General features: G+C 37.8%; 1 protein-coding gene across 15 annotated transcripts in view; it reads right to left on the bottom strand.

Moving 5' to 3' along the window:
* The window catches only part of TRIM37 (tripartite motif containing 37), a 142,863-nt gene that overhangs the window by 51,839 nt on the left and 68,564 nt on the right, over positions 1–22,460 (bottom strand). For all 15 annotated transcript variants that reach the window (XR_006890582.1, XR_006890581.1, XR_006890583.1 and 12 more), the window contains exons 17-19: positions 16,744–16,829; positions 8,935–9,129; positions 748–1,056 (exon numbers count right to left, since the gene is read on the bottom strand). Coding sequence is in view for 11 of the 15 variants with exons in the window: in XM_046675245.1 (XP_046531201.1) it covers positions 748–1,056; positions 8,935–9,129; positions 16,744–16,829 (590 nt within the window). In the remaining 4 variants the exon portion in view is untranslated. The remainder of the gene's footprint in view (positions 1–747; positions 1,057–8,934; positions 9,130–16,743; positions 16,830–22,460) is intronic.

Genomic DNA, 22,460 nt, shown 5'->3' with positions numbered 1-22,460 from the left:
TAGAACGTAGAGGAAGACTGGAAGGGATGTTAGCTCAGGGCTAATCTTCCTCAAGCAAAAATGACAACAAAAAAACCTCAAACTCCTTATCCAGGTCTTAAAAGATGTTACCTGATCTAGACTCTGCCTACCTCTCTGACTTACCTCCTATTATTCTCCCGTCTGCTTTGTTCACCATATTCAACCATACTGGTGGTTTTCCTTCCAGCCTTCAAACATGCCGAGCAAATCCTCTATCAGTGACTTTGCATTTTCTTTTCTGTTTGCCCTGAACACTGCTTCCCCGGATCTCTGCACAGCTGTCAGCTTCTCAACCTTCAGCTCTGTTCAAATCTCGCCTCCACAGAGACTTTCCCTGACTACCCTAACTAAAGTAGCATGCTCTTCACCTGCTCTTCCCATCCAACTCTTCTGTTGTTTCCATCACAGCACTTTTCACCAACTGAAGTTACCTTTACTTGTCTACGCATTTTAATGTCTGATTCCCATTACATCAATACATGAATGCAAGATCCATGAGGTTAAAAATTTTGTCTTGTTTACTGCCCAGTACAGAATAAGAAATGTTAGCTCCATTGTATTGCTGAAAACACACAGTCAGTTTTTGATGGGAGAAAAGGCTATATGTATTTGTAGTTTTAATTCACTGTAAGAAAAATGTTTAAATATTATTATTATGAAAATAACTGGTCCTCTAATTTCTCAAATGACACACGGAGAAATTACACTAAGAGGTTTTTCACTTACAGTTTCGTATGTAACAACTGGCAACTGATGACTTTGCCAAGAGCTCCATTCCTAAATCCTGTAATCTGCCAGAGTTTTCGGTTCCACACGCAGCCAGAGCTACCTGGTCAGCAGAAAAAAGGCTTGCCTGCATGTCTCCAGAAGCAGCGTTGCTGCCTTTTACTTCTGAAAGTGTATTCTTTACATCAGTTTTCATACATCGAACTTCAGCCATTTGAGTTTTGAGTCTTTTTAGCATCTTTAAATCAGAGGGAACTCGCCACATTGCCTGCTGCTTCCTCTGGTCTTTATCTTTTCGAGAATATGATGCTTCAGGGAGAAAGTGACAAGTCAGGTTAATATTCATGAAATCACTTTGTACTGTGAATATATGGAAATCAGATGTGCAAATAAGCAAAGGTGCTTTAGGTGATAGCAACAATAAAGGCATGCATTAAATTGCATTAAAGTTAGAATCTAAGTCATTATAATCACTCAAATCTGAGTTATATATTTAATTCTAAAAGTTTAAAAAGCTGCCCTACTGCCTGTGCTTTCGTCTCTATACGTCTTCACTTTTCTCAAATTTTCTACATTGAGCTTTTATATTTAAAATTGAGAAGTGAGGGGCTGGCCCTGTGGCCGAGTGGTTAAGTTCGCGCACTCCGCTGCAGGCGGCCCAGTGTTTCGTTGGTTCGGATCCTGGGTGCGGACACGGCACTGCTCATCAAGCCATGCTGGGGCGGCGTCCCACATGCCACAACTAGAAGGACTCACAGCGGAGAATGTACAACTATGTACCGGGGGGCTTTGGGGAGAAAAAGGAAAAAAATAAAATCTAAAAAAATAAAAATAAAAATAAAATAAAATTGAGAAGTGAGAAAAAACCCCTAGAAGCCAAATAGTCAAATCTGCTATACATAGTATACGAAAATAAATATATTCTGCCTAATTCAAAAAGTTGATTTACTGAACTACTATCCAATGTAGATGCAGCTATTAAGTAACATGCAACATCATAAAAAATAGTTCTTGGGGGCTGGTCCCATGGCATAGTGGTTAAGTTTGCTGTGCTCTGCTTTGGTGGCCCAGGATCAGGGGTTTGGATACTGGGTGTTGATCTATACCACTTGTCACCCATGCTGTGGCAGTGACCCACATATAAAGTGGAGGAAGATTGGTACAGATGTTAGCTCAGGGCTAACCTTCCTCAGCAAGAAAATAAAAAAAAAGACTAGTTCTCTGTCACTGAATCTTTGCAGCCACTAAAGTAACAATGTTTTCTCTCTCCTCAGAGAAACCAGTTGAAGTTTTTAATTTCTTCTTCCCCTACTCAAATATAAAAACGAGAGACATGACTAAGGAAAATACATACTTTCTATTGCAGGAAGGGAAAAAGAAGTAGATATTTTGGAAATCAAAGAACATTATAACTGACTCAAAGCATTGGGGCCGGCCCAGTGGTGCAGCAGTTAAGTTCGCACATTCTGCTTTGGCGGCCCAGCGTTTGCTGGTTCAGATCCCGGGTGCAGACGTGGCACCACTCAGCAAGCCATGCTGTGGCAGGTGTCCCACATAGAAAGTAGAGGAAGATGGGCACGGATGTTAGCTCATGGCCAGTCTTCCTCAGCAAAAAGAGGAGGATTGGCAGTAGTTAGCTCAGCGCTAATCATCTTCAAAAAAAAAAAAAAGAAAAGCACCAAAAACGTCAAAGCAAAAAGAAACTAAGCCAAAAAACCAAATACACAAACACCTCAAAATGGGAGACCAACAGGCACCATAACCAGTCAAAGAGTAAGTCCTTTATTAGCAGGAACGATAGCTGAACCTGTTTATACATTGCAACAACCTTCTGCCATAAAAAGGAAGTATAGTAAAAGGCAGACATTGTAGTGTTCCCAATAGCCATTCCTCCCACTTCTACCTTGCAAAAGGACCCAGACTGTGGAGGTATCAGGTAGGCAGCAATGTGCTCAGGAGGTTAGGTCCTTCCTCCAGTCCCAGGGGATATGGGTCCAGTACTGGTCTAAGCTCATTCCTCTCTGACAGTGTTCAGGGTGGGCACATGACTCAGTTCCAGCCAAAGTCTGTGGTCGTTGGGGGCTACTTCTGGGAAAGACTTTCTATCCTGATAGAGAGATTCTGTCGTGTTTATTTATTTAAAAAACATCTATAAAGAGCTTATTGAGTGTCAGATATTTTAAAAATATTGTCATTTAATCCTCTCATAGCAATCCTGAGGTAAGTAAGCACTATTATTATCTCCATTTGGTAAATGAGGAAAGTAAGACACAGAAAGGTTATATGACACACTCAAGGTAACACAGCTAATAAGAGGAGCTTGAATTCAAACCCAAAAGCCTACTTCCAGAAATCAGTGATCTTAATATTAGTAACTTTGCTCTTTAGGGTCACAGGAATAGAGTTTCTTTTCCATCCACTCTTTTTCCTCCTGCTAGTGACACATTCCTGTGAATATATGATGCCTAGAGCTGTGGCAACCATCTTACTCCCATGAGAGAAGAGGCAAGAGAACCACAGGAGGTCCATCCAGTGCCCTGCCTTTAAGTATCTGATGAACCTGGAACCAGTTACCTCTAGACTTCTGAATATGCATTATCATTAAGTGCCTTTATTAGCTAAGTCACCATCAGCAGCATTTCATTACTAGCAATTGAAAGCATTCAGAACAGAATATGATTAAGAGATTTTAGGAACTCAGGATTTGGTCTCAGAAATATCATTTAGTTGCTGTAACTTTCTATAAGCCCATCAACTTCTGGGTCCATTTATTTATTTGTAAAATGAAAATAATAATATACGCATAACAGGGTTGTCATGAGGCTCAGAAGACTCAAGGTTGTGAAAGCACTCTGCAGTGTAGTCTAAAACCAAATCAGATATTACTTTTCTGCTTAGAATCATTGAGGAAAGCACCAGCATGGCACAGGAGACCCTATATTACCTGATTCTACCTTATCTCTCAGTTGCTATATCTTCTATCTATACCCCAAACATACCCCAATCTTCTGCAATTACCTGCAACTCTTTCTAACACATGGTATACATGTTTTCTAATACAGCCATGCTCTCTAACACGCTTCCATGCTTTTCACATGTCCTATTCCCTTTCCTCTTTCTCTGTCACATTCACCAAACCAAACTCATCAGATATAATCTGAAATGTCCCCTCCTTCAGGCACCAAAACACCAACTGCCCTTGTCCTTCCAAATCAATTCTTACCTAATTTTGTACAGTACATGGAGTAGAGTCCTACTGTAGCACTTATCACATTACAGTAAGGAAGACAAATATGTAGACTGTGAACAACCTAAGAGTGCAGATCACATCTTAGTGATCTTTGCATTCCAAGACAAACAGCCTATGGCACAAAATACTCAAAATGTTTTGCTAAATAAAGTCTTTGTGGCTCCCATCTCCCACCCCCACATCTTACAGGGACTTAAATGTGAAAATCTTCATTAACTGACACGGTTCAGTTCATTATTACTAGAAACTGACAAGAATTTTAAAAAAGTAAAAATCCCAAATGGGAAAATACAAAAAGATTTAAGCAAACCTCCACCATCTGATTATCAGTCAATAAACAATTACTAAGCCTGTTTCAAATGCAGGCACTGTGCTGGGCAGGGGATACAAGTGAACAAGATGAACGCTCAGTCTTTGCCCTCATGAAGGTCATAGTCCAGCTGGGAAAAACGAAAAATAATCCATTTCAGCACCATGTGATAAGTGCCAAGACAGGAAAGTATAAAGTGCCATGGGATCTTATACCAGGGGAACCTGACAATTTAAGAATACTTACTACACTGATGAGGACAAGCCTTCCTGAATTTGCCAAGTTATAAGGTTAATTAGAATTGAGAGTCTTATCTGTAAGACTTCTTTCATATCATTCAGTATGGCCTTCAGGAACGACAGTTTGCTACAGCTCCTCCTCTAGACGTCAGTATCTGTCAATGCTGCCACTCTTCTCCTGGTCACCATCTAAGCTTCCTTAGAGTCTCTTTACCACATTCGAATTGGTTGCCAACCTTCATAAACTCTAACTTCACAAGGTTCCAAATATTACCACTGCCATGCTATAAGTAAAATCTTTCTTTTCTTGCTGACGAAGATTAGCCCTGAGCTAACACCTGCTGCAAATCTTCCTCTTTTTTTGCTTGAAGAAGATTAGCCCTGAGCTAACATCTGTCAATCTTCCACCACTTTATATATGGGCTGCCACCACAACATAGCTGACGAGTGGTGTAGGACTGCACCCAGGATCTGAAACCACAAAGTCAGGCCGCCAAAGTGTAGCGTGCTGAACTTAACCACTACACCACAGGGCTGGCCCCTGTAAAATATTTTTTTCTTTTTTTGAGGAAGATTAGCTCTGAGCTAACATCTGCTGCCAATCCTCCTCTTTTTGCTGAGGAAGACTGGCCCTGAGCTAACATCTGTGCCCATCTTCCTCTACTTTATAGGTGTGAGGCCTACCACAGCTTGGCTTGACAAGCAGTGCCATGTCCGCACCCGGGATCCAAACCAGTGGACCCCGGGCTGCTGAAGCGGAACATGCGCACTTAACCACTGTGCCACTGGGCCGGCCCCTGGCCCCTGTAAAATCTTAACTATATATTGCCTAGATTAATGTATTCCCTAGAGGTTAAGTAGAACTTTTATAATGTCAAAAGATTTTGAAGACCTTACCCCAGCTCCACATATTTTTAAGCATACGATGATTGAGAAAATACAAAGAAATGCATGAATTTGTCCTCTCATGCTAGGAATCACTGAAATAAACTTCTACAATGGTATCCTGATTAAACTTCCATTTCTGATAGTTTTCTCAGTGCTGCCAATTTTCTAAAATACAGTTTGAATCAAACCACTCCTAAACCAAAACAAGGCTCCCCACTGCCCACTATGAATAAACTCTTCAGGTTAGGCCTTTCACAGAACAGATTCAACTTCCCTTTCTAGTTCTACTAAACACTACATGTACCTTAAAATCTGGTTCAGCTACATTACCTGTTGTTCATACTCTGATGCCTCTCTTGATACTCCTTTTATAGCATAGTCATTAAGAACATGAACTTGCAGTGAGTCTGACACATAATAGGTGTTCACTAAATATATGTTGACAGAAAGAATAAAAAGACAACAAAGGAATACTATGAACAACTCTATGCCAACATATTTGACAACATAGATGTAATGGACCAACTCCTTGAAACACAATATGCGAAAATTCACACAAGAAGAAAGAGACAATCTGAATAGGCCTAAATCTATTAAAGAAATTGAATCAACAATTAATAACTTTCCAAAACAGAAAGCATCAGACTCAGATGGGTGTACTGGAAGAAAATATGCCAATTCTCTACAATCTCCAAGGACAGAAGAAGAGGGAATACTTCCTAACTCAATCTATGAAGCCAGCATTACTCTAATACCAAAACCAGACAAAGACATCCTAAGAAAAGGAAACTACAGACCAATATCTCTCATGAACATAGATGCAAAAATCCTCAACAAAATACTAGCAAACAGAATTTAACAAAGTATAAAAAGAATTATATACCACAACCAAGTGGGATTTATCCCAGGTATGCAAGGCTGCTTCAACATTTGAAAATCAATTAATGTAATTCATCACATTATATCAATAGATGCAGAAAAAGCTTTTGACAAAATCCAACACCCATCCATGATTAAAAAAACTTTCAGTAAACTAGAAATAGAGGGGAATTTCCTCCACTTGATAAGGAATATCTACAAAAAACCTAATATCATACTTACTGGTGAGAAACTCAAAGCTTTCCCACCAAGGTAAGAAACAAGGCAAGGATATCCCCTTTCACCAGTCCTTTTCAACATCATACAGGAAGTCCTAGCTAATAATACAGTAAGACAAGAAAAGGAAATGAAATGTATACAGATGAAGGATACACAAAGAACCAAAACAAACATGGAAACCTAAACAAGCATTTTAAGCATTCTTTTTTTTTTTTTATTTTTTCCTTTTTCTCCCCAAAGCCCCCAGGTACATAGTTGTATATTCTTCGTTGTGGGTCCACCTAGTTGTGGCATGTGGGACGCTGCCTCAGCGTGGCTTGATGAGCAGTGCCATGTCCGCGCCCAGGATTCAAACCAACGAAACACTGGGCCGCCTGCAGCGGAGTGCGCGAACTTAACCACTCGGCCACGGGGCCAGCCCCCCAAACAAGCATTTTAATAAAAAGAAAGGTGGATCTTTCTGCAACACTAGCTTTTAATATCCTCTTACAAACTAGTTATTTTGATTTGGCTTCCTGGACTCTGTTCTCTTGGTTTTCCTCCTTTCCAAAGGTTCTTCATCTGCTTCATCTTCCATACACTCAGTAAAAACAGATGTTGAACACAATCATGTCCCTAGTCCTTTCTTTTTAAAATTTTCTTGAAACTCTCTCTTTTGTAATTTTACTCCCTTAGTTTTAATTATCCAGAATCACCTCTAGGCAAATAACTGCCTGTATGCCAGTTTTCAATTTTTAGCTGTCTACCAGGCATCTCTACTCTACTTTGATATCCCACTGGTATGTCAAACTCAAGATGTTTAAATCTAAGACTTGCTCTTCCTTTCTACTATTTCCTCCATCCTCCTTTGTCTTGAGTATTTTGACCACCTGGATTTGAAACTCAGGTCATCTCATTTACATTATTAATTTTACATAGAAAACTAGGCTTTGAGAGATCTGAGATCTTACTCTATTTATGTAACTTGCATTCTTTTTTTCTGACGACACGGAATATTTTTCAAAAACCTGATTTTACTTGTCTATAAAATGCTACTGCATGGCTAAACTATAATTTTTCAGCTATAACTGTACTGTTGGATATTTTCAATCTAATTGCTTTCTCTTTGAGATATACTACTAGAAGTCAAGTTACAGGATTAAAAGATAGAAGTATTTTAAGCCTACTACAAAATTTTCCTGCAAAAAGGTTAAACTAATGTACACATCTACCTGCAGAATCAGGTCTCTGCAAGCAACACTGGTTATAATTTAAGCAAAACCTTTGCCAATGTGGTATTTTTTTTTTTTTAAAAAAAGGTGTTTCTTTGTTGATCACAAGAACTGTGTGTGATTTTTATTTTCTTCTTTACAATTTTCTGTATCTTCCAAGTTTTCTACAATAAAACTGCCTCCAAAAAAAATGTAAAATTATATACAATGGGATAAATGCTGCAAAAGTACAAGTATAATACAAAATGTACTTGGATCATAAATAGAAAGCAATTGTTTCATAACCTGGTTAGAGACAGTTTTACAAATTGAGGACCCAGAGACTTCCAGAAAGTACCTTAGGAAGGAAGAGACCTAATTCGTCCAGGCTCTGAGTCTGTCTCCCACCAGAGCAGCTTTGTTTCTCCATTCTCTACAGTAAACCTCTGCCCTAGACTTTGTTTGAAAAATGAGTTCTGCTGCTTTAAAGCAGTATCAAAAAACACTGTTCTAAATCATTGATTTGATTTGTGCAATACTATTGTTTAAGAAGATAGGAAAATGTTCACTATGTCTTAGAAAGCTTTCCAACAAAATAATTTTTAAAATGTGGCATTTAAAGGTAAATGCTTAAGCTGTTCAAAATGACTATGCCTGGGAGTTTCAAAAAGTCCAGGGTTTGATTGTATACCCAACATGTGCATGTGTATACATCATATTACTCTAACACAAATGTAATTTTCTCTTTAACAAATAACTTTTGCACGTCAAACACTCCTGCTAATTGGTATACATTTTCAGGCTATTGAATATCAAAGCATGAATAAACCATCTTTTTCTATATTCAATTTAGACACAGTTCCACTTGAAAGTTAGAATATTCACAAAGCCTGCAAAACTCTAAGTCCATTCACAAAGAGGACAACTGTACTTCATATGGATCAAACTGTCAATTAGATACAATCTAAATGGCAAACCATATAAAAACCTTCTTACGCGCCTTTTGATATTACTTTTGCACAAAACACTTTTGAACAATAGCAACAAAAAGTTAATTTGATTTATATGTCATTTTTATGACATACAATGAAAAAATCAATTTGCTATAAAAAACATACTGTGTTCCAACACTTAGATGAAAGACTTGGATTAAAATTCAAGAGTTCTTCTGGAGAACTACGGAAAGAAGGGAAATTATTGTTAATATTTTACCTGTGGGCTGCAAAAGTGAAGCAGGTGGACGAGGCTGTAAGCCCCATAAATTTTCCATACTGCTGCGGTCCTTAAGGTCCAACAAATGTATTAAAATTAAAGGATCAATGTCTAATAAACTACTGGTAGCAGCAGAGCATAAATGTGCTCTTCTTGACATTCTGCTACTGGCACCCACATAGCCATGGTTACTACCTGCAAAAGAAACAGAGACGTAAAAAAATGCATGCTATATATTTGCACAAATTTAAGTATACTTAAAAGAAAGAGTAAACTGGTTAATCTTGTTTGAATATTTGTCTGTGGACCTATCTGTTAGGAGTTGATGCTCACGATGAGAAGCACATAGAAGAAACCAGACTGTCAGAGAGGTGTACATAAGCACAGTGACTGAGCACTGGCCTCATTACTATCCAGAATTCAGGAGCAACCCTCAACTCCATCCTGAGCGCTAGAAAGAAAAAGGTGACAATGTATAATACAGACCATTAGCAGAATGAAGGTGAGGAAAAGGAGAATATACCCTATAACCCAGTGGTCCTGGATGGTATAACAGATCCCAAGGAACTAGACATCAAAAGAGGAATCTTCTCCAGATCTCTGGACAGCAAAATGTACAGGTCATAACAGTTTGGGAGACTTTTTTTCTACCTTGATTAAATACTGGGAAGTACTTAGACTGAACTGGTTCATGATTGATGCATAGTACAGACGTCTGTGAACAAATGTCATATCTATATAACCTGTACTGGACTGAGATCCTTAAGCCAAGAAAACCACCTGACTTATCCCTAGTACCTACTACAATGCCTAGCAAACATTAGGTATGACTATGTTGGTTAAAACTGACCTCCTTCAACAAAACAATTTAAATATATTCTAAAAAGACATAACATTAAAAAATGTTTCATGCAGCAAAGTCTTAAAGTAGATAATATAAAAATAACATAAAATAATCAGATTCTGGCTATTCATGAGTGTTTCAAAGAGATCTGGCAGGAAATAATTCAGGAGAAAAGTTGAATTATTCAGAAGCGTCAGGCGAATTATTTACTTACCTGTTTTTCACCTATATTCACATTCTCCTGTCCTCATCTTCTTCTACTTCTTCCTCTTCTAAGGATTTATCATCCCATTGCCAATTTTTCTTTCCAGCCTCTGTACTCACTGCAACTCCTTTTAAAAATAGCAGAAAACTATCTCCCCTCCACCTTGAAACTGTTTCTTAACTCTTTTCCTTTAATGTGGAGTTCCTAAATCAGGCTGCATAACAGTCAGTTGAAGGAGTCAGAGATTCCTGGTTCCAACCCAGATGTACTGAATGAGAATACTGGAGAAGGATCCAGGAACTTTTTCCAAAAAGCTACTCAGGTGGTTCTGATTGTATAGTAAGTAAGCTCAGTAGCCCACCGTATGGTATCTACTGCCCTGATAACTGGTTCTTCTTTAAAAACAGAAGTGGCTCATTCTTCTATGTTAAATGGACCCATACTACAGAAAGGAGTGTTAGCAGTCTCCTGTTTCTCACTGCTTTTCTAGGCTATTACTCTCACTGATGGGCAAAAACTCCCTTCTTTTGTGGTTTATGCCCTTTGGCTATTCTCTCCCTTGTATGTTTCCATCCTTTCTACTATCATATGTATCCACAACCATCAAAGACTGTAGCATCTATTTCACTTTTCCTCTCTCAGAGCAAATACTGCCAGCATTCGGGGTGTGGGGGGGGGGGGTGTATGTATCTCATATATAAGTATACAGCCTAATGAATGTTTACAAAGTTCTGGCACCCCAGAATCTCCCAAGGCCTCCTAAATTGCTCACTGACCTTCCTCCCCAAAGGTAACCCCCATCCTGAGTTAAACACCATAGATCAGTTTTGCAATTTTATATAAATGTAATGATAGAGTATGTACTCATATTCTGCTTCTTTGCTCAACATTATGTTCATGAGATTCATCTATTTGTTGTCATAGCAGTTTATTCATTTTCATTATTGCTGTGCAGCATCCCAGTATACGAACATAACTAATTCCTTTCTTTATTCTATGGGAAAGAATTTGGATTGCTTCTAGTTTTTTGCTACTAAGAATAAAGCTACTAAAATTATAAGCAAATATCTACTCTTGAAGCTCACATAAAAAAATATATATAAAACACCTCATGAAAAAGCAAACGGATCAGTGACAGGTTCCTCTCTTCCTGAGCCAAGCTGGATTAATCCTACTAAAATGTCACACTGATCTACTTGAGTTCTTGACTATATACAGTGCCTGTATGCATCACCATGACATTCAAAGTCCTACACAGTATAATCCCAAACTACCTTTTTAGTTCTCTACTTTTTTATATCCTTTACTTTGTTATAAATGACATTTGTATTTCTTAAAAGAAAAAACAAAACAAAAAACCACCTAAAAAGGAACGATGTTGCTCTAAATATTCTTGTAAAAATCTACTGGCAAACACTGCCTCACATGTCTCTTGAAACTGATGGAGCCATAGATATGTGTATGCTCAGCTTTAGCACAACTGCCCAACAGTTTTCCAAAGCAGTGGTATCCATTTTCATTCCTACCAGCAGCATACGAGAGTTTCTATCTCTCCACATGCTTTCAACATTGAGTATTGTCAGTTTTTAAAATACTAGCCATTATAATGTGCAACAGTATCTTATTGTGGTTTTTATGTGGCATTTCCTGAAAAAAGAACAAAGAAAAATGAACAGAGTCCCAGAGACCTGTGGGACACCACTAAGTGTACCAAGATATACAAAATAGGAGTCATAGAAGAAATAAGTAACATTCAAAGAAAAATGGTTGAAAATTTCCCACATATTGACGAAAAATATTAATCTACACATCCAAGGAGCTCAGCTTAGCAAACTCCAAGTAGAATAAATAAACTCAAGAGATCCATACTGGGACCTATCATAATTTGCATTTCTCTGATGAAAAAGGCTGAGCACCTTTTAAAACATGTACTGACCATCTGGATAGCCTCCTTTGTGAAGTGTTTATTCCAATCTTTTGCCCTTTTATCCTAGGAGCTTGTCTTATCTTTTCATTATTGATCTGTAGAAGTTCTTTATATGCTATGGACTTGTGTTTTGGATATTTTAAATTAATTTGTTTATTCTAATTAACAGAAATTATGGTGCTTGTAAAAAAAATCCTACACATATTTCTAGACCGCACTGCACACCTGAGATCTTCTAAGCAGTTATAGATATGAGTCTGGAGATCAACACATGGGTACCCCACAGGTCTCTCAAAATCAGCATGGATCAAACTGGATAGATTATCTTCTGCTCCTGGACTCACTGTCTTATGTAATGGCACGGCCTAACCTAGAAACCTTAAGGAATCATCCTCACATCTACATCAACTGCAATCCATCCGATTAAATCCCAAGTCCTGTGGACGCAAACTATTTAACATCTTTCAAAAAGTTTCTTCTTCTCCACCCTTACTGTTACTGCCTTATTTCAGGCCCTCATAATCTCCCCTCCTGGAACACCTTGGTAGTTTTCAAACTAATCTTGTTTCATCCACCTTTAATTCATCTTCCACTATGTAATCAAATCTGATCACATTCCTTTTTAAAGACCTTTCGTGGTTCCACAGAATGAAGCCCAAGCTCCTGAGTCTGGCAAGTAAGACTTTCCATTACCTAATCTTCTTGCCACTCACCAATCCAATATTGACCTGACCTCATAAAAACTAAAGTCTTAACCACTTAAAGTTCCCCAAAAGAATAATGCTGCGTCTTCTGCCTGGAATGCCTTTGCTCTCTTCTCTCATTATTTCTGTTCCCCTAATGAACTCTTAGCTCATCTTTCAAGAGCAAGATCAAGCATCACTCCCTTTCTGAACTCTTCTTTCACCCATACCCAATTAGCTTTTCTTTCCATTTTTTGTGCCACCCTGTATCTCTATATTTACAATCAAAGTTTTGCAATGACTAGTGCTGGATTCTCATTTGGGAGAAGTCATGCTCATTCATTTTATAATCTCAATGAACAACACAATGCCTGATATCCAGTGGTCATTCGTTAAACATCTGTGGAACAAGTAACCTTTAATCTGAAATATATAATAAATGTTTTGAGTGATAACCTTATACAATGTCACTTTGTTTTACAAGTGTGTTACACTGCCAGAACCTTTCAGTTCTCAAATAAGATTATTACAATGTTTCAAAAATCACACAAGGTATGCAAACAAGAAACAGATTTCTCCTGCTTAGCTGATTCAACTAGCTAATGTTCTAGATTAGAATGTTACTTACAACCTTTTTCAGCACTTTTTTTTTTTTTTTGGTGAGGAAGATTGTCCCTGAGCTAACGTCTGTTGCCAATATCCCTCTTCTTGCTTGAGGAAGATTGTCCCTGAGCTAACATCTGTACCAATCTTCCTCTATTTTTGTATGTGGGACACCACCACAGCATGGCCTGATGAGCAGCATGTAGGTCCGCACCCAGGAGTCCAACCCACGAACCCTGGGCCACAGAAGTGGAGCACATGAACTTGACCACTACGCCACCAGGTTGGGCCACAGCACATATTCTTAAGCATAAATTCTCTTGCAACTTAATGAAAATAACTGAAAAAACTAAAAGCAATTCTTATGGGAAGGAGGCCACCTGAGTCACTAAATATTTCTTGTTTCAAGCTATATCCTTATTTAATATGCATATAAAAGGAAATTAACACTATTTTTCTTTATATCTAGCTTCTGTACAAGAAAAATTTTCTCCTGTTTAATGGACATCTTGACGTAATTCTTTAGACGACTGTGTGGTTCTGAAATATTAACCACAATAGGCTTGAAATAGACCTTCCATAATTATCATATAACAATAATGCATTCCACACTCAGCCCCATCTCACCTCTAATCCAGTTTCTTTCACTGCTTTATATATTAAATTTTTTTTATTTTAGAATTGTTTTAGTCTTATAGAAAAAGCAGAAAGATAATACAGAGCTTTCATGTAAATCTCATATTCAGTTTCCCCACTGTTAACTTCTTTCATTACCATAGTACATTAATCACAACTAATGAACCAATATTAATGTTATCATAGACCAAATTCCATACTATACTTGGATTTCATTCATTTTTCCCTGTAGTCTTTCTTGTGTTCCAGGGTCCTACTCAGGATGTCAAATTACATCTAGCTGGTTGTTTCTCCCTAGGTTCTGTGGGTTTGTGAAACTGGTCTGTGACAGTTTCTGTCTTTCCTTGTTTTTGATGCGGGGGAGGAGGATATTAGCAACAGGCAATAGATGTTAGCTTAGGGGCAATTTAAAAAAAAAAAGAGTAAATCTTTTTTATTGTATTCTCCAGAAACCTTGACATAGGGAAGACTTACTCAACAAGTATCTGCCAAATATATAAAATTTTCAAAAGCACATAATAAAAATTAACTGTGTTTGATTCACTATTGTATCCTTAGCACCTAGAATTCAGTGTCTGAATTACCACAGGTCCTCAAAATATATTTATTAAATGAATAAATTATAATTTTAGAATTTCAAAACATAAGCTGCATGAGAAGAGGGACGTCTTTTTATTCCATATTGTAGCTCCAGACGGTAAAACAGTACCCAGTTCCAACTGAGTGCTCAGTAAACTTTTGGTGAATGAATGAATAAATTAATTGAAAAATATAACCTTGTTTATTTAGTGTGCCAAACGTTATATACAAGAATTTTCCTACAACACAGTTTAAGAGACGAAATCATAGTTTTAACTATGAAAAAAACTCCACAAAGCTGAAAAATATTCAGTAACCTTGACTCAGTACACTCATCTTCCATTTTATATGAAGGCAGCCCCTGAAGTTTTCTATACTATTTTAAGCCTTGAAAATTACATTCAACACTTAGTAATAAAGTGTATTCACTCAAACATTTATCTGAAAAATATTAAATGACCCCTTACCACACTGTGTTATGTGCTAGGGATACAAAATTAAGATGCACAGTATCTTGGCTTCATAGAGCTCAGCAGTGAAAGGGAAAATGGGCAGCTAAATAAGCAATTATAATAATGTTTAATATATGTTCTAAATAGGTTAATCTGAGAGAACAGAAAAAGATGCCCAGGGCAAACAATCTAGTACGGGTTCCAGGAAGAAATAAAATGCAAGTTAAAATGAAGAAGACATACAGGTTGACTATGCCCACAATGAGGAGACAATAGAAGGAACAACCTGTTGGTAAGCAAAGAGGTGAGAAATACCAAGGCACCTTAGAGAGGTTGAAAGAAGTCCCCCCAGGCTGAAAAATGATGCAGGGGAGTGAGAGAGAGGTAAGACTAAAGAAATGAACAGGAGCCAGCACATGAAGGGCCTCATGTACCATATTAATGAGTTTGGATTTTATCCTGTAAGTAAATGGAACTCAAGAAAGGGTTTTAAGTAGAGAAGTGACATGATCAGATATTAATTTGAAGGAAAAATAACACTCATTCTGAACTTATGCCATGGGAAATAGAATGGAGGGGAGCAATAACAGATACACGGAACCCAGATGAAAGACTGCGGCCTAGGAGGACTAGGAAGAGCAAAGGCACGGGGATTAACAAATGAATTCAAGCACTATTTAGGAGATAGAATCAACAGATTTTGGTAACATATCAAAGGTAGATGAAACGGTGGAGAATATATAGCACTATCAATCAGTAAGATAGTGGCTTAACTGACAGGCACACTGGCAGACTGAAAAATAATGATTTCTGTTTGGGAGATGTTAAGTCTGAGACATCAAAAACAAACTGCTACATGAGTCTGGAAACCATGAAAAAAAATAAAGGCTAGAGATAGAAGTTGGAGAGTAATGAGCATATAGATAGAAACGAAATACAGGTGTGATTAAGACCACCTAGGAATATAGTGAGAAGCAGGAACAGTACAGAGCATAGGTGAAAGCTGAAACGCTGAGGACTAGTATTTAACAGGTCTTTAGCTATCCAAGTATGCTCTAGAATACGTCAGTGTTCATACCAAGGGCAACACTGGTAAAGCAGAAGGAGTACAAAACTAGCTTAAAATTGCTTTCGCCAAGATAAGATTTGTGTGCTTAAAACAGGTCCAAGAACAGAAAAGAGACACCTACAATCTAAGACAGTTCTTCCCAGGAGTAGCAGTCTGGTTTGGCAGACAACTGAGTGCAAGAAGTTGACGATGTGGGGTTCCAGCCTGGGTGTCCCAGCAGCTACCTATGTGATCCAGGCAACTAAATCTGAGTTGTTTTCATGCAGAAAATGAGGACTGAAAAGGTCCGTTCTAAGTCAAAGATTCAATGATTCTATTCAGATTATCCCACAGTCAAATTGTTATACAAATAAGACATATATCATAAAAACACCGTATACAATACTAGATAAGACTATGACTTGTTTGAATTCAGACAAATCTGGAACTCTAACTCCTCTCTTTCATCTACTAAATTATGAAAAGACAGCAGGTTACTTAATTTCTCTACAAGTTAGTTTCTATAGCTATAAAAAGTAGATAATACCAAAATCTACCTCACAGAATTTTATAAGTAAAGAGATAAGGTACACATAAAAAGTGCTTTTGCACCGCACCTGGTTTTTGCACAGTACATAAAAACACTTAAAAAATGTCAGCTGTTATTACTGTTTTAACTACCATTATTAATACACTCTGAAATTCATATATAAAATACAGTATACTTCTAACACCATGAGCCATGTAAAGCAGAGGGTGCCACATATTAACATATGGTAACAGTCAGACAAGAGCAAAGAAAAGACAGACTTGTGGGGTGTGGCCTCTGTACCTAGAGGTCCTGAAGCAGCTGCGTCTTCCATAAGTTCTCCTTCTTCCAATTCCATGTTGTTGTATTCCACATCATTTTCTCCAGACCTGAGAATATACAAAATTCATCATTACCATATAGTAAGTACAACTAACATGTGTCACCTCAACGAATTTTATAACAACAGTGCATAGCTTTCTCCTATGAAGCAAAATAGGATGTTTCTAAATATAAAAATGAGTAAAAAAGATTTCTGTCATTATCATATATATGGGTTCTGTTAATGTTCAAACTACCTTTTAAAAATAACAAGATAGGTTGACAACCTTTTTTTGTTTCTTTTGGTGAGGAAGATTGTCCCTGAGCTAACATCTGCTGCCAATCTTCCTCTTTTCGCTTGAGGAAGACTGTCCCTGAGTTAACATCTATTCCCATCTTCTTCTATTTTGTATGTGGGACGCCACCAAAGCATAGCTTCACAAGCGGTGTGTAGGTCTGCACCTGGGATCCAAACTCACAAACCCTGAGCTGCTGAAATGAAGTGTGTGAACTTAACCACTACACCACCGGGCCAGAGCTAGGTTGGCAATATTCAATTTTTAAAATAGAAAATCTGAGAACCATTGTAAGCACAAGAGACTACCGCTTCAAAGAATTTGTAACTTAATGGTACTACAATAGGTTTAAAAAAAGAGAGAGAGTGACGTCAGCATCATGGTAGAGTGAGCTTCCCCAGTAATCTCTCCCCTCCACCATACAACGAAAAAGACATTCATACCCCAACAGAGGACATCCAAACACAACACAAAAAACATCTGAGAGACCCACGCAGCCATACAACAGAGGATGGAGAGGCTGAGCCCACCTTGGAGGAGGTGGAATGGGGTAAGGGAAAACTTCACTCCATCCCCTAAAGACCGCGATCTAGGACCACGGGCAGCCTCTCAGAGGGAGGGAACGGGGGAGGGGGCATTCATTCACGGGAACATCAAGAATCCCTGAGGGCCCTTCCAGCCTAGAGGAAAGCCCTCTACCAGGGTGAAAGCTTTTGCAGGGAGTGACCTTATGAAGCCAACACCCCAGGACAGGAGAGGGAGAAAACCCCAAGAACAAATGGGAGAAAGTGCCCCTACCCCCATCAACCCAGCACAGCTCCAGTGCCTCAGATCTAGGCTGAAGGCAGAAGACTGAGAACAGTGGCTCTTGACCCCGACCCAGTGGCAACAGGCAGGAACTATGACCAAGTAACACCACGATGTCAAAAACCAGAGACTAGCAATATCCAACATTACATTAGTTCTCCAGACCAGAGAGAAAATGACAAGTATCCAGAAATCAGTCCTGAGAACACAGAAATATGTAACTTAAATGACAAAGAATTCAAAATAGCTATTATTAAAAAAAGTCAATGAGTTAAAAGGGAATGTAGAGAAACAATTCAACAAGTTAAAGAGCTATTTCACAAAAGAGTTGGAAACTATAAAGAAGAATCAATCAGAAGTATTAGAGATGAAAGACACAATGGAAGAAATAAAGCAAAATACGGATTCCTTTAACGCTCGAGCAGACACCATAGAGGAGTGTATCAGCACAATTGAAGACAAACATGTTGAAATGCTCCAGATAGAGGAGAGAACTAAGACTAAAAAGAAAGTCTCTGAGAAATGTCTGACTCAATTAGGAAATGCAACATAAAAATCATAGGTATTCAAGAAGAAGAGAAGGAGAATAGAGCAGAAAGCTTTTCAAAGAAATAATAGCAGAGAACTTCCCAAACCTAAGGAAGATGATGGAAATCCATGTGGAAGAAGCTACCAGATCTCCTAAATATGTCAATGTAAAACGACCTACTGCAAGGCATATAGTAGTGAAACTGGCAAAAGTGAACGACAAAGAATACTAAGGGCAGCAAGGCAGAAGAAAACAATTTACAAGGGAACCCCTATCAGACTTTCAGTGGATTTCTCTGCAGAAACGTTACAGGCTAGGAGAGACTCAAATGACACTCAAATCTTTGAAGGACAAATCTTTCAGCCAAGAATACTCTATCCAGTGAAAATATCCTTCAGACATGATGGAGAAATAAAAACTTTCCCAGACAAACATAAGCTAAGGGAGTTTGTAGCCACAAGACCTCCCCCCCCCGTCCCCACCCCAAGAGATCCTCAGGAAGGCCCTCACACCTGAAAAAAGAAAAACGGGAGAAAGGGGTTATGAAGCATGGAGTAAGGAGATAGGTAGACAGAATCAGAGCAGGATAGCAAATACTCAAGTATAGCATTAAACACAAAAGAAAGGAAAACACCAAAAACAAAGATAATCTTGTCATTTTAAACTCACAACAGAAGACGGAATAAGATATAGGAAAAACAACATAGGAGGGGAAAGGAAAGGGACTGAATCAGCTTAGTCTAGTCTAAGAAAATAAGAGGTCATCAGAAAATGGACTGTCTTGAATACAAACCTCATGGTAACCACTAAACAAAAAATCAGAAAAGAGACACAAATAATAAACAAAGAGAAAACAAACAAACACAACATAGAAAACTACATAACTCGACTGACAGACCAAAATACACAGGAGGAGAAACAAAGGAAATGCATGAGAACCAGAAAACGAGTGATAAAATGGCAGCATTAAGCCCTCATATATCGACGATCACCCTTAACATAAATGGAGTGAATTCTCCAATAAAAAGACACAGAATGGTGAGATGGATTAAAGAACAAGACCCAAAAATATGCTGCCTCCAGGAAACACATCTCAGCTCCAATGACAAACAGAGGCTCAGAGTGAAGGGATGGAAGACTGTATTCCAAGCTAATGGCAAACAAAACAAAGCAGGCATTCCAATACTTATATCAGACAAAGTAGACTTCAAGAGAAGGCAGGTAAAGAGAGACAAAGAGGGGCAGTATGTAATGATCAAAGAGACACTACCAAGAAGACATAACACTTACATTCTTCTCACGTGTGCATGTGACATTCTCAAGGACAGGTCATACGTTGGGAAACAAGGCAAGCCTCAAGAAATTTAAGAAGATTGAAATAATAACCAGCATCTTTTCCAATCTCAATGCTATAAAGCTAGAAATTAATTACAAGAAAAAAGCTGAGAAAGGGACAAAGACGTGGAGACTAAACAACATGCTATTGAGCAAGCAATGGATGATTGAAGAAATTAAAGGAGAAATCAAAACAAGTCTGGAGACAAATGAAAATGAAAACATACCATACCAACTCATATGGGATGCAGCAAAAGTTATATTAAGAGGGAAATTCATCGCAATACAGGCTCACCTTAACAAACAAGAAAAATCTGAAATAAGCAATCTCAAACTACACCTAACTGAATTAGAAAAAGAAGAACAAACAAAGCCCAAAGTCAGCAGCAGAAGAAAAACAATAAAAATTGGAGCAGAAATAAACACTATTGAAACAGAAAAGACAGCAGAAAGGATAACGAAACAAAGAGCTGGTTCTTTGAGAAGATAAATAAAATTGATAAACCCCTAGCCAGACTTACAAAGAAAAAAAGAGAGAAAGCTCAGATAAATAAAATTAGAAATGAAAGAGGAGAAATAACAACAGATACCATAGAAATACAATGGATATTATAAGAGACTACTACGAAAAACTATATGCCAAGAAGATGGACAATCTAGAGGAAATGGATAAATTCTTAGACTCTTACAATGTCCTAAAGCTGAATCAACAAGAAACAGATAACCTGAATAGACTAATCACAAGTAAAGAGATTGAAACAGTAATCAAAAGCATCCCAAAGAATAAAAGCCCAGGACCAGACAGCTTCCCTGGAGAATTCTACCAAATTTTCAGAGAGGATTTAATACCTATCCTTTTCAAACTATTCCAAAAAATTAGGGAAGATAGAACACTTCCTAACACATTCTATGAGGCCAACATCATCCTGATACCAAAGCCCAACAAGGATAATACAAAAAAAGAAAACTACGGGACAATATTGCTGATGAACATAGATGCAAAAATCCTCAACAAAATATTGGCAACTCAAATACAGCAATACATCAAAAAGATCATACATCATGATCAAGTGGGATTTATACCAGGGACACAGGGATGGTTCAACATCCACAAATCAATCAATGAGATACACCACATTAACAAAATGAGGAATAAAACCACATGATCATCTCAATAGATGCAGAGAAAGCATGTGACAAGATTCAACAGTCATTTATGACAAAAACTCTTAACAAAATGGGGATAGCAGGAAATTACCTCAACATAATAAAGGCCACACATGACAAACCCACTGCCAGCATCATACTCAATGGGGAAAAACTGAACGCCATCCCTCTGAGAACAGGAACAAGACAAGGATGCCCACTATCATCACACTTATTCAACATAGTACTGAAGGTTTTGGCCAGAGCAGTTAGGCAAGAGAAAGGAAAAAAAGGAATCCAAACAGGGAGAGAAGAAGTGAAATTCTCGCTGTTTGCAGACGACATGATTTTATATAAAGAAAACCCTAAAGAATCCATTGGAAAACTATTAGAAATAATTAACAACTACAGTAAAATTGCGGGGTACAAAATCAACTTACAAAGATCAGTTGCATTTCTATACTCTAATAACTAACTTACAGAAAGAGAATTCAAGAATACAATTCCATTTACAATCACAACTGAAAGAATAAACTACCTAGGAATAAATTTAACCAAGGAGGTGAAGGACTTACACAATGAAAACTATAAGTCATTATTGAAAGAAATAGATAATGACATAAAGAAATGGAAAGAGATTCTATGCACATGGACTGGAAGAATAAACATAGTTAAAATGTCCATACTACCCAAAGCAATCTACAAATTCATTGCAATCCCAATCAGAATCCCAGTGACATTCTTCACAGAAATAGAAGAATCCTAAAACTCATATGAGGCAACCAAAGACCCCAAACTGCTACAGCAATACTGAGAAAAAAGAACAAAGCTGGAGGTATCAGAGTCCCTGACTTCAAAATGTACTACAAAGCCATAGTGATCAAATGGCATAGTACTGGTACAAAAACAGACACAGGGGATCAACGGAACAGAACTGAAAGCCAGGAAATAAAACTGCAAATATACGGACAGCTAATCTTCGAAAAAGGTGCCAAGAACATACAATGGAGAAAAGATAGTCTCTTCAATAAATGGTGTTGGGAAAACTGGACAGACACGTGCAGCAGAATGAAAGTAGACCATTATCTCATGCCATACACAGAAACAAACTCAAAATGGATCAAAGACTTGAAGATAAGTCCTGAAACTATAAAACTCCTGGAAGCTAATATAGGTACTATACTCTATGACATCAAATTTAAAAGGATCTTTTCGAATACCATGTCGTCCAAGACAAGGGAAACAAAAGAAAAAAATAAACAAGTGGGACTTTATCAGACTAAAGAGCTTCTGCAAGGCAAAAGAAACTAGGATCAAAACAAAAAGACAACGCACCCATTGGGAGAAAATATTTGCAAATCAGATATCTGATGAGGAGTTAATCTCCAGAATATATAAGGAACTCACACAACTGAACAAAAATACAAATGGCCCGATCAAAAAATGGGCAGAGGATATGAACCAGCATTTTGCCAAAGAAGATACACAAATGGCCAATAAACACATGAAAAGATGTTCATCAGGGAAATGCAAATCAAAACTATGCTAAGATACCACCTACGTCTGTTAAAATGGCTATAATCACT

This window comes from Equus quagga, chromosome 11 (genome assembly GCF_021613505.1).
Source record: "Equus quagga isolate Etosha38 chromosome 11, UCLA_HA_Equagga_1.0, whole genome shotgun sequence".
Taxonomy (NCBI): Eukaryota; Metazoa; Chordata; class Mammalia; order Perissodactyla; family Equidae; genus Equus; species Equus quagga.
This window is presented reverse-complemented; position numbering and strand designations above follow the sequence as displayed.